At 53.6% G+C, this 16,152-nt stretch overlaps 1 protein-coding gene across 1 annotated transcript in view; it reads right to left on the bottom strand.

The window, feature by feature from the left end:
• Positions 1-16,152, bottom strand: part of ADCY5 (adenylate cyclase 5) — a 189,869-nt gene that overhangs the window by 54,315 nt on the left and 119,402 nt on the right. The window contains exon 3 of the mRNA XM_023728701.1: positions 11,035-11,156. Coding sequence (XP_023584469.1) covers positions 11,035-11,156 — 122 coding nt within the window. The remainder of the gene's footprint in view (positions 1-11,034; positions 11,157-16,152) is intronic.

Genomic DNA, 16,152 nt, shown 5'->3' with positions numbered 1-16,152 from the left:
GGCCACTTTGATCCCAGCCTGGATCAGCAAAGGCAGGTGGAGGAGGAAGGCCAAAGTGAGTGGGAGAGAGGAGGGGATGTGGAAAAGAGACGAGACAAATGAGGGGAAGAGAAAAGATGGGGGGTGGGGGTAGCCAGAAGGGAGAGAGCGAGACACTGTCCTGTTAGCCACAGGACTCAGGATGTGGCAGCAGATGAGCTGCTCCAGAGTTGGGGTGGGGCCCTCAGAAGAAGAATGGAGTGCAGGATTCTCCATCAAGCTTTGCTGTGATGCCCGAGTCTGACATGGCAGCACAGAGGGAGGCTACGGGGTGGACAGCACGCTGAGGTGTTCAAAGAGCTGGTGAGGGGAAGCCGCTACGCCCCAGAGGCTGATCCCAGCTCCCTCACGTAAGCAGAGAACCTCCTCCTGGCCCACTTCCACCACCCTGCCCCTCAGGTGGCTGTCCCACTCCACCCAGGGAGGAGGGAAGGTCTCTCCCAATCTATGTACAGTCGCCCCTTGGTATCTGCAGGGAATTGGTCCCAGGACCCCGGCAGATACTGAAATCCACAGATGCTCAAGTCCCTTATGTAAAATGGCATGGTATTTGCATGCAACCTACAGACATCCTCCTGTATACTTTAAATCATCTCTAGATTACTTAGAATACCTAATACAAGGTAAATGCCATGTAAATAGTTGCTACGCTGCATTGTTTAGGGCATAATGACAAGGAAAAACAGTCTGTATATGTTCAGTACAGATGCAACCATTGTAGGCCTAACCACTTAGTACATGTCAGCAATCACATAACATCATTTTTCCCGGAATATTTTTGACCTACAGTTGGTTGAATCCTTGGATGCTGAACCCACAGATATGGAGGGCCAACTGTAAAAGCACCGATTATGTAGTTGTTCTGGAAATTCTTCTTTAATCCTCAGGAAATCAAAATCAAGGGAATTTGGGGTGAGGGTCAGCTGCAAGTGAGTCGACAAGCACGTTCAGCGAATGTCCTCTTGGCTAACGTCAGTATTTCAGACACAAAGCTGGCACACACCATGCCCAGTGGCGGTTCCACCCCAGGTCCAAGGATAGGCAGCAAAAGCCTGGCTTCGGGGGCTGGTGAGACCTCCATGGTAGGAAGGAAAAGGTCCCCTAACCTGGTAAGGACCACTGTCAGGCAAAGCAACCCACAGCACCAAGCAAAGGAGATGAAGTGAAGAGGAAGAGAATGGCCATTGGCCACCGTCCGGAAACACGAGGCGGATGTGTGTGGACCCAGAGGCCCGGCGTGCAAAGCCTCACATCGCTGAGCCTGACCTCTCGTTCCCGCCCAGCCAACCCACCACGCGCCAAGAACAGGCCTGTGCAGGTCTGAAGCCGTCCGTGAATTATGAGACGAGCAGGTCTGCCGTCAGTTTTCCTTGTCCACAGATGACTTCGCTGGGGCTTAGAGAGCACTTTTCTCCCCTGTAGCTCTTATCACCCTGGACCAGTGGCTCTTAGGCCGGGTGTCCCTTAGAATTACCTGGGGAGTTTTTACATAGATAGGTCCCAGGTCCCACCCCCAGAGAGGCTGATTTAACTGGTCTGGGGTAGGGCCCTGCCAACGATTGCTTTTGTTCTGTTCTGTTTTATTTTAAGCTTCCTGGGAGATTCTAATATGCAACCAGGGCTGAGAACCACCGTACTATAGTTTAAATGTCACCTTCTCAAAGAGGCTTCCTTAAGCCCCCTATTTAAATTCACAACCCCTCCCAGATGCCTGTCTCCTTTCTCTGCTGTATTTATCTTCATTGTACATTGTCACCGTTTACTTTACTATTTATTATTATTATTATTATTTATGCTCTTGTCTACTTCCTCCCACTAGAATGTAAACTCCTTGAGGGAAGGATTTTTGTCTATTTGATTCCCTGCTACACCCCAGCTCCTAGCACAATGTCTGCCACAAAGACTGGGAGTTCAATACCTTTGAGAATGAATGACTGAATGAATGATCGCCTGAAGGAATGGATGGATGGATGGGGCGGGCCACGCCCTGCTGTATCTCCCCCGCTGGCATCCAGCCCAGTGCCCAGAACGCAGTAGGTGCCTGGTGCGTATTTGATGACGGGAAGACGAATGTTCATAATTCCACAAGAGGCAAGACCAGTAACTCCAGATTCTGAGCTCTTCCTTCTACTCTGTGGGGCCTCTAGGGGCTCCCAGCACGTCACCTGAGGCACCCGCGGTGGGCCCCATGCCTGATACCCAGAAGCCGCTCCAGCAATGTTCACAGAAAGCAGGTTACTGCGACCCCCGGGCAGCTTCTTGGCTGCGTGCCAGGAGATAACAAGGGTGTGTGAGGGGGCGCCAGGTGCGTAGCAAGCCTGACCTTCCTCACTCCAGTCTCTCAGGAATCTCCTTTTCCAAGGCTCCCTCCCGAGGCTCTCAACAGCTGCTGAGGAACTGGGAAGGGGCAGGTGGCTGTGGCTCCCTTTCTTCAGGTTAGTGACAGAGAGAGCCAGCTGTGGGGAGAAGATCCTTCAGGTAGGGCCCCTAACCCGGCAGGGTCTCGGACAGGGTCTCTGAGGCCCCAGCTCCGAATGCCACGCAGCCTCCTCTCTACATTTATGGAAACTCGGCCACTTCCGCATTTCCCCACCCTCTTGTCATGTCTCTGTGGCTTTGAGGGGGGACTCTGCTTGGTGACTGTCACCTCAGGAGGATCCGCCACTTGACAAGCTTTACTCAACGGCAGGCTGTCTGTGCTGTTGGCCTCGTCTGCTCCGAAGTAATTTAGAAGGTCATTTTACAACCCAGGGCTGGGCCCAGGCAGGCAGTACGGCGCTGATTCATCAATTAGCTCACACTTGAGAGCTAACCTTGGCAATACTGCTGGCCCTCACAGCAGGCCCACAGAAGCTGGGCAGGGCCCACTCTGGCTGTGCGCTCCTCCCTAACTGCCTGCCATCTATCAATCACGGTTGTCTGCCTTCCATTCCAGAGGCAAGAGCCAGAGGCACTTGGTCCCAATTACAAGAACAGGCCCTTCAGCCTGCCCAAGCAGCTTCTGCTCAGCTTTACCCCATGCATTTTTTGGTGAAGTGATTTCCTCACTCTTCCCTCTCGCCGCCAACAAGCGCTATAACTTTATGAAGCTGTCCGCATAGGCCCATGCTCATGAGCAGAGACCCAGCTGGAGGAGCCCCATCCTGCAGCATCTCTGAACACCTGGGAGCTGAGTTCCCTCAGCAGTTTGGGCATGATGGCAGTGCTGATGCCCTGCCCCGCTGGGCCTCACCTTCCGCCAGCTGCCAGCTCTGTATCCAGACTGTGCTGGGCTCTGGCACAGACAGACCTCATGCAATGCCACCAAGATGCAAACCTTCTGGCAGGTTGGGGCCCAGGAGGAGCAGGGGCCTGGGAAGGAGAGGTCATGGGGTGGGGAGCAGGAAGGAAGTACGGCCAGGTCTCAGCCGAACTTCCAGGATGTTGGGCTGAGCAGGAGCTGAAGGGTAGGCGGAACAGGGCCTGGCAGGGCAGAAAGTGCCCTGGAGGCCCCAGTACGTGCCTGGGGAGGGCAAAGTGGCTGGGCATCTGACGTAGTCAGCAGTCTCTTCTTGAGCCCTCCAAGTGCCCTCCATTTGCCCCAAATCATGTAACTTGGAGAGACATCTGGGTTCACGGCTCTTGTAAGGTAAAGGAGGAGCAGTGAGCCATTCACATCCATGAGGTGAATTAGCACAGTCAGGTTGTGGTCTTATTAACACCTGGCTGAGAACAGACACCAGAGGACTGAGTATTCTCCAAGGGGGTGGTGAAAAAAAGTATAGAGGGGTGCACGAACTAGGAGCAGCCAGAGAACCATCTGAGGGCACATAACCCGGGAAAGGAAAAGGGGAAAAGGCCAAACCCAGGAATGTCTACACCAATTCCGCCCATAGGGAGACGGCGCCCTGGGTCAGCATGCCCCTTCCACTCTCACAGAGACAGGGAAGAAGGGCACCTTCCTTCAGAAAACAGAAACCAAGAGGAGGGGCCCTATGACCGGCTTGACCAGCAGAACAGGGTATGGGGGTGTTTGGGCCAAAGTATGTTCTGGTATGAACTTTGCCAGCCTCAGGGCCTTCTGCAGACCCCATCCCATCCACCCAGTCCCTTCAATCTTGTTTTAGCCCATCCAAATCTCACCCCTACCATCCGTGCAATGGAACACCCCATAGCACCTACAGACATTCCATTTACAGAGTCTTGACAGATCTGGGGAAATGCTTCCTGGAGGAGGACCCCACGCGAGGAGGAGGGAACAGCAGCAGCTCTAACAGCGGTTAATGGGCCCGCAGGCGGTCAGACCATGAGTGCTTCTTATTTTCTTCTCTGTGCTGCTCTTAGCTTTCAATTTTTCTACAAAGAACATACATTTTTTGTATAATAAAAATGTTTCTTTTTGAGGCCAAAACCTAATCATATTCTTATTTTAGGACCTGATTCTAATGCTCCCATCTTCATGCTGTCTTCCTTGACTTACCCCAGAATCCTTCCTAAGTCTAAATTGTTATTAGAATCACGAATCACAAAGATCCCAGCTGTTTCAAAGACATAACCCAGCACGCTCAGCCGGCCAGCGCTTTCCTCGCCCTGTCTTCTCTTCCTTCCCATCTCCCCAGTGCCCACTGTTTTCAAGTCCAGAGAGTCAAAACAATGAGTCCTTGCTAGCTGCCTTCCTCGCCAATGCCTATTCCAATGTCCCAGGACAAACCCTAGTGTATTTGTCAGATGCAGCCCCAGTGGCTCCCTAGACTAGGCAGGCTGGGTCTTCCAGCCCTGCTCCCATAACAGCCTGCTCAGCCCTTTCTCACTGCTGTCTGAATATTCCTTAAGGCACAAGGTTGGTATCTTTTTTATCTACTCCCAGCCATGCCCGGCACATAGTAAGAGTTCAATAAATGTTTGTGGAATGACTAAAATCATAACATAAAGACCAGTTCTCTCTTTAATTGCTATGGGGACAGGGTTCAGAAGACTTTTCTTAATAACGCCAGCTTTGAGACAGGAACGCAGGGTATTTGCTGACTACTTCTCACGGGTCCATGGGCCAGGAGTGGCTGGGGGGTAAACATTTTCCACCCTCTGCCCACAGGGCGCATTATCTGCCCGCAGGTGTCTGAGCATGCGGACAGTGTCGCGCGGTCATTATAATTCAGAACCAGGCCGCAGCTGAGCCAGACGCCACAGCGACCTGGGGATGCAGCCAAGTCCTTGAAGGAGACAGGAGAGGAGATAATAACCTTAAAAGGGGGAGGCGTTAGGGAGAGACTGGGGAGAGGAGGTGTCGGGGGAGGAAGGAATGAGGACAGGGCATGCCTCCCCAGACCCTGCCACACCCCTCATTCCCCAAGCAGGGTCGGGAGCTCCTCTGTCAGGACCCCAGCTCCAGTCCACAGAACTCCTGAGTCCCTGAGAAGGAGCCTCTGGACCAAAACTCCCCAACCCTCCATCCTCAGCCCCAGGGGTCCAAACAGATGGAGCAACGTGTTCCAGCACATCCCACGGCCTTTCTCTCTTCACACAGAGAACACTGTCCAGAATGATCTTAACCCATTGCCAAAAACGCAGTGCCATCCAGTCGATTCCAAATCATAGCAACCCTACAGGACAGGGTGGAACTGCCCCATAGCGTCTCCAAGGCTGTAATCTTTATGGAAGCAGACTGCCACATCTTTCTCCCGCAGAGCAGCCGGTGGTTTCCAACCTCCGACGTTTCATTTAGCAGCCGAGAGCTTAACCACTGTGCCACCAGAGCTCCAGAATGATCCTACAATCATTAAAACCTAGGGGGCTCCAGACAGGGTCAGAGCCATACTCACCCAGCAGGGGATCCGTGGAAGCAGAGAATCCTTCAGTGCTTTCTCACGTCTGGCTGGAATGTTCCCTGCCCCCCGAAACCTTTGGGGTATCACATTACCTGACCTTGACTCCTGCCCAGTTGTCCTGCCTCCATGGGGCAATGGGTCTGCAGCCACATCCTGAGGCCAGGCTCTGTGCTGGGAGCTGTACCAACACTACCCTATCGAACCTCTCAGCAGCCCTGCAAGGAGGCCCTGGGGCCAGGGTGGACCCCTGTTATAAACGTTTCTCCTTTGTTGCTTTTGTCACAACTGCAATACAATAACTGGGCGACAAGTTGTTTGGCAGCTGTATCCTGCTAGAATGGAAAGCCCACCTCTGCCTGGGTCACACCCTACCCTGACTCCTCGCAGAGTGCCCTGCACAAAGCAGGCACATGATATGTTCGGCATTTACTAACGCATTAGCTGTTTAGTGTGTGTCTTCCTTAAAAGAAGGTGAGCTTCGTGATGCCAGGGAGTGTCGCTCTGAATACACATCAGACCGCCTGCCCCTGGCTTGTGTCTGGCACTTAGGGAGCTCAACCAGTGGCCCCATTGATTTGTTATGTTGTTAGGTGCTGTCGAGTCGGTTCCAACTCATAGCGACCCTATGTACAACAGAACGAAACACTGCCCGGTCCTGCACCATCCTCACAATTGTTGCTGTGCTTGAGCCCATTGTTGTAGCCGCTGTGTCAATCCATCTCGTTGAGGGTCTTCCTCTTTTTCGCTGACCTTCCACTTTACCAAGCATGATGTCCTGCTCCATGTCCTTCTCCGTGCCTCCTGATAACACGTCCAAAGTATGTGAGACAATTTAGAGAGAGGTAAAACATCAGTTGAATTGGTGAATGAATGGACATTCATTCCCATTTTGCAGATGAGGAGACTGAGGCTCAGATTAGGTGACCTGCCCGTGTTCCCACAGCTACTAAGTGGCAGAGCTGGGATGTGAGCCAAGTCTGCTCAACACAGGCACTCATCTTGCTCTGCTCCACATTGGCCAACCTCTTGGCAGCCAGCCCCTGGGTTCTGTCCACGTCTGTGCCTTTACTGTGAACCTCAGGATGTGCATTCCCCTGGTGTAGGGCCTTCTCTGGCTGCACCCCTTCCTCCTGCCCCTTTGAGACTGACTGATTTCCGTGCTCCCAAGACAGACCACCAGGAGCCCCCACCCTAGAGCAGCCTCTGCTGGCATGGCCCTGGTCCCAGGAGTGGGGACGGTACAGGCCACCTCTAATCCTGGCACTGCCAACAGGGTGAGGGACATGCATCTGGAGTACGGGGGACAGGGAGGAGGGCTCTCATATGTCAGCCTTGGGGCAGTTGACCTGTCTTCCCAGAGGGGCTGAAAACTTCACCATCTGTCACCACACACCAGACAGGAGAGGCATCTGGGGGCCTCTGGGGGGTCTTCAAGGGGTCTCCAAGGATTCCCTGGGCTCTGGTCTGCCTCACCCCATAGCCAGCTGGCAGCTCAGCATGAAAGCCTCTGACAGGCTCCTCCACTGTCACTGGCTGGTGCCCCAGGGATTATATCCTGCACCACATCTATTCCCCTCTGGGGGTGGGGAAAAGCAGGCCACTGTCTGTCACACCACCCTGCCCAGGCCAAACTCCTCCCCCCTAGTCTCTTCCTCAGATCCAGGCCCGATCCATCACACTGTTGAGCTGATTTATTTTTCTTGTAGCCTTGCTCTCAGTGGGGCTAGAGGACAACATGTCATCGCCCTCTCAAAATATTACAACTCCGTAGAGAATTGACAAATGTGACTCACCACCCTTCCATTCTCCAGCTAGAGAACCCCAGGCCTTTTTTTTGGTTGATATGGGCGTGATAATCATCATAATGATAACAATAACAAAAACAATAGCAGTTCCTAGTGACAGAGCACTTGTTACGTGCCAGACATATGCTAAGCACTTTTCCCTACATTATCCCATTTCCTCTTTCCAATCCTATTAAATAAGTACTTTTCCTATTCTATTATGCAGATGAAAAAACTGAGGTTCAGAGTGGCTCAGTGCTTGTAACTTGCCCAGGTCAACATGCAGAGCTACCTAACCCCGGAGCCCAGGTTTAACTACTGCACACCTCTGGCTCTCCTCGAACCCAAAGCACTATGCTGTCATCACCACCACCCCTCCCCCACCTACTACTCAACCCCCACCCCCAGCTAAAGTTTCAATCATCAAACAGGGACCAGGGCAAGCAATTTGTTTCCAGCAAGGGCTGTGTCCAGTGCTGCTAATGGAGTAGGGAAAGGAGCCCAATGGGATATTTGCATATGATTGCTTGCAATTGGCCTCTGATGTGTACCAGCCACCTGTATCCCTCATGATTTCACAGTGGGAATTATCTTTGTCCCCATGAAATCACAGCATCTTGGTGTCTCTCTCCTTTCATCTCCTTCCTGATTGCTATCATTGATCCTGAGCACATCCTAGAACAGAAATACCCCCACTGTGCTGGAGTCTGACTCTTGCTGTGCAATGCTGGGGTCACTCTGCGACTGGGGCACTGTTCTTTTATTGACCCGACCCGAAGTCACTGCCTCCATGGGAGGGGAGGGGCGAGGGGGTCTCACCCTGGGGGTGGGCCATTCCTAAGGTGATCACTTGGAAGAGGCTCAGGTCAGCCCCTCTGACCGAGTCTCCTTGCTGGAGGGCTGGGGGTCCAAGAGCCAGCGACTGTGGGACTGGAAGCCAGATGAGGAGGAGAAGCAGTGAGAGGGCAAGGGACTGGGCAGAGAAGCGGAGGTGGCCAGATGTTCCAGATGTGCAGCTTGGCAGCCTGAGAAGCGCAGTAGCCAAGCCAGGCTGAGAACTTGCTCCTTGAATTTCAGATTGTTTCTGAGCGGCGAAGTTTCTGGATTTCCCTTGTGTTCTACTTGATACTTTAGTGAAAACTGCTGACAGCTCAGCTGTGCTCAGAGCAATCAAGGAAAGCACCTGCTGCCCACGCTCTGCTTGAGACAATGCCAGGGCCACCGCGGGGGCAATGAAAGGACCAAGAGAAAAATCCAGAAGAGGGAACTTAGGGGGTCCCATGTGTTGGGACCACTTAGCAAGCCACCTCTTCCCACCTGAAACTTGGGCTTCAGGGTTTGTTCCAACAGGGAAAATTGTTTCTTTACATATCCTAATGTGGAGACCCACATATTTCAGGGGGCAGCATCAGATGGGAAAGACCCCTGCTGGCTCTTTCCCAACACACATACAGTCACACAGACATGCACACACACGCTGGGAGGCACACCTCTGCTCCCCCTCACCTCTGGTCTCCTCTTGGCCTAAGGGCTCCCCAGGTCTCCTTCCCACAGAGCCCTGAAAAAAAACCCCTTTCTCCTGAGTGGATAAGTAACATCTGTCTAGGAGTCAGGCAAGGAGCCCTGCTGGCACAATGGTTATGTGCTCACCTGCTAACCAAAAGGTCGGCAGTTCGAACCCATCAGCTGCTCCGTGGGAGATAAGACCTGGTAGCCTGTTCCTGTAAGGATTACAGCCCAGGACACCCGATAGGGCAGATGAGTTAGAGTCGACAGCCCCTAACAACAACAGTAGACAGGCTAGGCAGAAATTCTAACATCAAACAGATTCCTGGGGGCAATTCTCCCACTTTACCAACTATGCGATCCTGGACAAGTTACTTAATCTCTGTTCCTGGGTTTCCTCATCTGTAAAATGCCGTGGGAATTAAATGAATAAATATATGGAAGCATTTAGAACAGTGCCTGGGTGAAGTAAGTATTAACGAGTATTAGTAGTGATTATTCCACCACCTGAAAAGGGTTCAAGCCCTTAGGTCAAGCCTTGGACCCCACACTTCCGGCCTGGAGCTCAGCTCAGCTGGGCCTGCAGCGCCCCCTTCAGTAAACCTCCTGGACCTGGAGGTTCTGCCAGGGTAGCCTTCTTCCTGGGGGACTGAGGCTGCTGCTGGTGACAGGCCACACAGCTCAGTCCCCATCAGCCTGCCTGACAGAGTGGGCTTTGGGGGAGCTGGGATACCCCTAATGTTGAGAATTGTGTTGTGCGGATACATTTTTCTGATGAGACCCAGAGGGAGGGTTCAAATCTCTGTGCAGGGAATGGTGGAGGGCACAGGGACAGAATCGAGTCTTGGATCCCAGAACAGGCTTGGGAACTGGGCGTTCTGCTCGCTCCATGTGAAAAAAACATCACCTACCCACTACTCCTACCACCGTCAGCTTCAACTTGAATGTATGTGTATTTGCATGTATATGTGTATAGCTTTAGCTTTTTGGAACATTCTCATTAACATTATTCCCTTTAATCCCTTCACTGAAAATTCAGTCCAAGCCTCCAAAGGGTTCGTTTCACACCACCCTTACAAGGCTGCGGGTCCCAGGAAAACTTGCCCAGGGAGAAAGCAACTCTCGAAGGCAAACACAGAGGCTCCTCTGCTGGGCATAGGGGAGGACTCTCGGGCCCTCCAGGAACCCATGCTGGGTGAAGGCCACTGTGTGGCTTCATGTCCCCGTGGAACTCATAAGCAGATTTTACACTCCATGAATCTACACCTGTTTGCACGTCCCTGCCGTCAGCAACTGTTGTCTAGGGAGGCAGCAACACGCAGTCAAAGGAGCGTGGGCTCTGGGGCAGGCAGACCTGGGTGCACACCTCGCTTTCTCACTCCTGCTGGCATGACCTTGAGCAAGGGTCTTAGCCCCTCCGAGCTTGATCTGTCAGCCACGAACGCTAATAGGATACCTACCTTATAGTAGGGTTGTCAGGAGGATTAGTGATAATAAGGGTAATGCCTGGTACAGTGCATGGAAGCTGCTAGACAGTGATGAAGATTGTGGTGATGATGATGATGGTCACATTTGGATCCCAAGTCTACGCTTTCTGTCTCCCTGGTTAGACCAGGAGTTTTTCAACAGCTGATGTTGCTGCTGCTTCTCTTCTCCTCTTTCTTTCTATATTCTCTCCTTGCAGCCTCCCCTCACCACAAAGAAAATTAAACCAGATACAATGATAGTTCACTCAACAGACCTGGAGGGGTGGGAACGCCTAGACAACACACATTCCAAAGCCACCAGACCACCCTGTTGGGACTGTGTCCACTCGAAGGGGACTGAGGAGCGATACCTGATGGACCTCCTCTGGGGTTCAGTCCTCCCACCCTGCCTCGCCCCACCAGCCTCACCCCTACCTCACGTTGTCATGCTTCTGGATGTAGATCTTATGGAACATCATATCTTCTTGCTTGGCGTTGATGTCTGCTTTCATTTCCATGGCAACATGCCGGGGAAGGACAGACAGCAGGAGCCTCTCCTGGGGAGGGAAGCAGACCCTTCCATCAAGCTCCGTCCACCTCCTCGCCGTCCTCTTCCTCCCCACACCCGTGCCCACATGCGTGCTGTTGTTGTTAGCTGCCATCCAGGTGGCCCTCAACTCACGGTGGCCCCACGCACGACACAGCAAAATGCTTCCCGGTCCTGCGTCATCCCCATGATCCGCTGGGGCTCAGGTCATTGTGACCATAGGGTTCTCACTGGCTGATTTTCAGAACTAGATTGCCAGGTCTTTCTTCCTAATTCATCTTAGTCTGGAAGTACCACTGAAACCTGTTCAGCATCATAGCAACATGCAAGCCTCCGCTGACAGACAAATGGTGGCTGTGTCTCAGGTGCATTGGCTGGGAATCGAACCTGGGTTTCCTGCAAGGAAGGCGAGAATTCTACCACTGAACCGCCAACGCCCTCACTTCCTAACTTGAAGGGCCTGGAAAACCTCTCAGGCTATCCTGGGACTCACGGTGCTAACTAACACCTGTGTCTCGGGGGCCGGAGTCCTGCCCCCAAGGCTCCCTGGCCCCATCTCCCTGGGACACCTTCTGGTCCTTCGGTTGAGTGAAGAAAAGCACTCCTGGTGACCCTGTGAGTACTACTGAGCACCCAGCTCAGGTTACAGTCCTGAATGTCACCCGAGACTCTATGTGACCTTGGGCAAATGACTGAACTTCTCCGAGCCTCAGTTTCCTCACGTGTAAAACAGGGTTGGGGTTGGTGAGAGCATTAAATGAGATCTGATCGGTCGTCACACATTTCCTGGGCACCTACGATGTTCCAGGCATCATGCTAGGTGCCAGGGGCTACAGCCATGAGGGAGACAGACATGGTTTCCCCCTCCCAAAGCTTCCGGTCTCACAGGGGTTACAGGACACTCTGGGGGCACTTGACCTAGCCGGGGGGAGAAGTGGATGGCCAGAGAAGGCTTTGTGGAGACCAGAAGGATGAGAAGGGGAGCAGACTGCTCCAGTTCTGAGCAGGGAGTATTGGCCAAGGAGAGGGAAAGCAAGCCAACCGAGAGAAATTAACATCGGCCAAAGGCGAGGTGGGAGAGAAGCAGGGAGAGGGGTCACACTGTAGAGGGTCACGTCAGCCCCGTTACAAGCGTCAGCCAGGTTACAAGCATCTGGACTCCAAGATGTCCCGTGGCCTCCCTTGTGTGTGGCCTCCATCTCTGCCCTCCACACCCACTATCCCTGCCAGGCCCCTGCCAGGCTCGCTCACGGTTCCTCTAATCTCGAGCCTTTCACTGGCTGCTCCGACCCTCCTCCTTCTCTCTCTGACTTGGGTGCTGGGGTCACCCCCATGGTGTGGCGCTGAGACTCCCTCCTGCCCTCTAACTCCTGCCTCCTCTGTTCCTGTCTCGCTCCTTCTGCTCCCCTCTGCTGCCCGTGCAACCCCAATCTCTCCAATAAGCTCTTATCATGTCACTCCTCTGCTCAAAATTCTGAAGGTTCCTTGGGTCCCACCAACCACATCACCCATGAATTCTTCTGCTTGTTTTTCAGGTTATCACCTGGACTAACTGAACCCCCTCTTCCTTATTTGCCACTGCAACCCAGCGCCCTTACTCCATGCACTGTCTTCCTGAGCCTCTCAGTATCTCGGGCCCGGCTGCAGTCTTTGCGCTGACATGGCCTCTCCAGCCTCCCAACCTCGGAGGTCTGCCTGGCTCCTGCTCCAGGAAGGGCACTCCAACCTCCCTAACCACCATCTCCCTCGGGCTCCTGCAGCTCCCACGAGGCTGGTACATGCTGGCCACTCCACCCCTGGATGGCGCTCAGATCCATCATTCCTCTCTCCCCTAGCCTCTAGCAGGTCCAGGACACCTGCCTGTCCTGCCTGGATGACCAGGACAGCCTCCGAATCAGTTTGCAGCCTCTGATTTACTCTGCACGTGGCAAGCAAGCAGAGTGACCTCCCTAAAACACACATCTGACCACATTGCTGCCCTTGCCCCCCTTAAAACCCCACATGCAGGCAGCTCGAGTCCCGAGGAGTCCTTGGGTGGTACAAAGGGTTAACACATTCAGCTGCTAACTGAAAGGTTGGTCATTTAAGTCCACTCAGAGGCACTTCTGAAGAAAGGCCTGGCCATCTACTTCCAGAAAATCAGTCATTGAAAACCCTAGGGAGCACATTTCTGCTCCGACACACATGGAATCGCCATGACTTGAAGTCAACTCAGCAACTGCTATTGGTACTGGGATGCCTCCTGAAACTTCCAGAATCAGCCCACACCCCCAGCTGAGCCTCAAGGGTCCATAATCCGGCCCCTCCCTGCCCTTCCACACTCCTCTCCTAGCACCCCCTGAAATGAAATCTACACTCCACCCTGCTCTGGACTTAGGGGGGCTATAGATGTAGCAAACCATGGAAATTCCTCAAACTTCCAGTAATTTCTCTTGCTTTTGCACATCTGAGCCCCTCATCCGGAACCACTACCCTCACCCATCGCTCCTAACCTCCTTCAGGTTCACTTCCTCCTACCAGCGCCTCCTCCCTACCCCGTGTCTTCTTTTATAGAGTCCCTGATCACCCTGTATTGCAATGACCTGTTAGCTGTGTGTCTCTCTTTCACGTGTGCAATGAGAGACGCCTCTGAGGATAGGAGCCGTCTTGTTCCGCTCCACGACCCAGAGCCTCATGCTCAGGAAACATCAGTAAATCAGAGAAGGATGTTGCTCTTTGATGGTCTCTCTGGCCTCCCCAGTCATCAGTCAACACGGCCATCGAAGGCCAGCTCGTATTTACTGAGCTCTCAGCAAACAGTGACGGGTGATTGAAACATGAAGGCAAGGACAATTCTGTGGAGATGTCGGACGACTGGGAGAAAGCGTGCCACACACTGTTTACATTCATGAGAGGCCTTCCTATGTTTATAGGACTTCTGGGGCTGAGGGCCAGGAGGATGGGCAGGGACAGCTGGGAGGGAGAGTGATTCTCAGTCCCCTCCACGTGAGGTACCTGGGAGCTTCACCCAGGTCCCAAGAGCAGCTCTTTCTGAGAAGGCAGGGGGAGGCCCAAGAGTTTGCTAGGCTCCAGCTGGATGAAGGGAAGGCCTGCCCCCAGGAAGTAAGCCTGTTCTCTTCAGTACCTTGGCCCTAAACACAGTATAGCAAAAATCTTTTCTTCCCCAAATCCCTGTGGATTTGGTGGGCTCTCCAGCCTGGCCAGGGCCAGAGTAGGTAAACTGTGACCAACTGTGAAATGATAATGTTTCCTGGAGATGAGATGAGGCCCAGAGACACCGCTCCCGAAAAGAGAGGGGACACCCCTCAAGCGGAAGGGAAGGAAGTTATTCTGATATCAGGCTGGAGATGCTGCGACCTGGAGCTGAGCTGAGAGAGGGGGCTTTTGAGGAATATGGAGGTTTGGGGGTAAGCAGGGGTGTGTGCAAGAGGTGAGGTAAGCCTGGTAACAAAAGACACTGGGGGGACCCCAGGGACACCTGCTGATCCGGAGTTTCATTCAAGAGACTGGGCCAGGAGCCTAGCCAGGCCAGAAGAGCAAATGGGGATAGCCAGGCCTCGAACTTGTCAGCATAAGCTAGGAAACAGGCAGGACAGGGCGGTGGCCACAGAGGCAGCACTGGAGGAGCAGCCAGGGACAGGCATCGGGGCAGGGAGGCCTGGAGAGACAGTTCAGAGCTCTCTGCTCTTGCTCAGCTGTGTGGATGTCACTGTAGCTCACCTAAGATGCATCCAGAATGGCCAGAGATACCGTCACATCATACGGAAACAGCACTCCATGCTGGCCAGGAGGGCACAGTGGACCACTAATGTCTTGGGGACATTCTCCCCAGTGCCGCCTCTCAAAGCCTGACCTGCTGGGTTTATATCTGCCATCAGGCTGACATGGTGCTTGGTACATAGCTGTTGTTGTTAGCTGTTGTCAAGTCGGCCTCCAATTCATGGCAACCCCGTGCACAATGGGATCAGGCCATTGTGATCCACGGGATTTGTAGTGGCTAATTTTTCCAAAGTAGATCACCAGGCCTTTCTTGCTAGTGTGTCTTAGCCTGGAAGCTCTGCTGAAACTTGTTCAGTATCAGAGCAACACGTATACCTCCACTGACGGACGGGCTGCGGCTGCACAGGAGGTACACTGGCTGGGAACTGAACTTGGGCACATAGTTGAGGGTTTTGCAGAGTCTGTATTTCCTTGGGAGACACTAAAGTAAGAGGAGCGGGAGGACCCTCTGGTTTGGAGGAACCTCATCTCATGAGTCATGCCTGGCCGCGTCCAGTAGCGCCTGCTGACCTGCCCACTGTCTTCCTGGGCCGCCACAGCCCCCTCCGGGCCCCCTGTCTGGGAGCTACTCAGCTCTATGCTGTCTCAGAGTTACCAGGACCTCCGTCTTGTTCACACACACAGGAGAGGAGACAGTGGTGACCCAGGCCTGAACCCCCAGACAGAAAGGGAATGGGTCAGAACCCCGATTCAGCCCTCCGTCCCCGTCCACCCACGGGAAATACACTTGGGGTGGGGTGGGTTCCTCTTTACCCCAGGGCTTTCTAAGGGAAGTCCCGCCCGAGTCTGTGGCCTGTGAGAACAGGCTGCTTCCCCGGGCGCTGGGAGGATGAGGACAAGGGCAAGGTGGGATGTCTTGCTTTCTGTGAACCGACCGACTGAACCCCAGAACTCAGAGAACCTGCTCCTGTGTCCTGTCCGACCCGTCATCCTTTCCCTGAGGGAGCAGTAATCCCAGCTCACAAGCTGACTGGTCTCACACTTCCAGCTCATCAGCCCCTCAGGGAGGGGTGGTGGGCTCTGGGGAGAGGGAGGGAGGGAGGAGCCACCTCACATTCCTGCCCCCAGGGCCTGGGCCTGTTTGCACACCACAGGGGTACCTGGGGAGGCCCCAGGCAAGGGAGAGGCGGGGCTCTTTCTGCAGTCTCTCAGAGAGGATCCCACAGAGCCTGGAATGCTGGGCTCTCCCCAGAGGAAACATGCCCTTGCCAGCTGGGCCCTGCCCT

This window comes from Trichechus manatus, unplaced genomic scaffold (assembly GCF_000243295.1).
Source record: "Trichechus manatus latirostris isolate Lorelei unplaced genomic scaffold, TriManLat1.0 scaffold00026, whole genome shotgun sequence".
NCBI classification, from domain to species: Eukaryota; Metazoa; Chordata; class Mammalia; order Sirenia; family Trichechidae; genus Trichechus; species Trichechus manatus.
The sequence above is the reverse complement of the archived record's forward strand: the minus strand, read 5'-3'. Positions and strand labels throughout refer to the sequence as shown.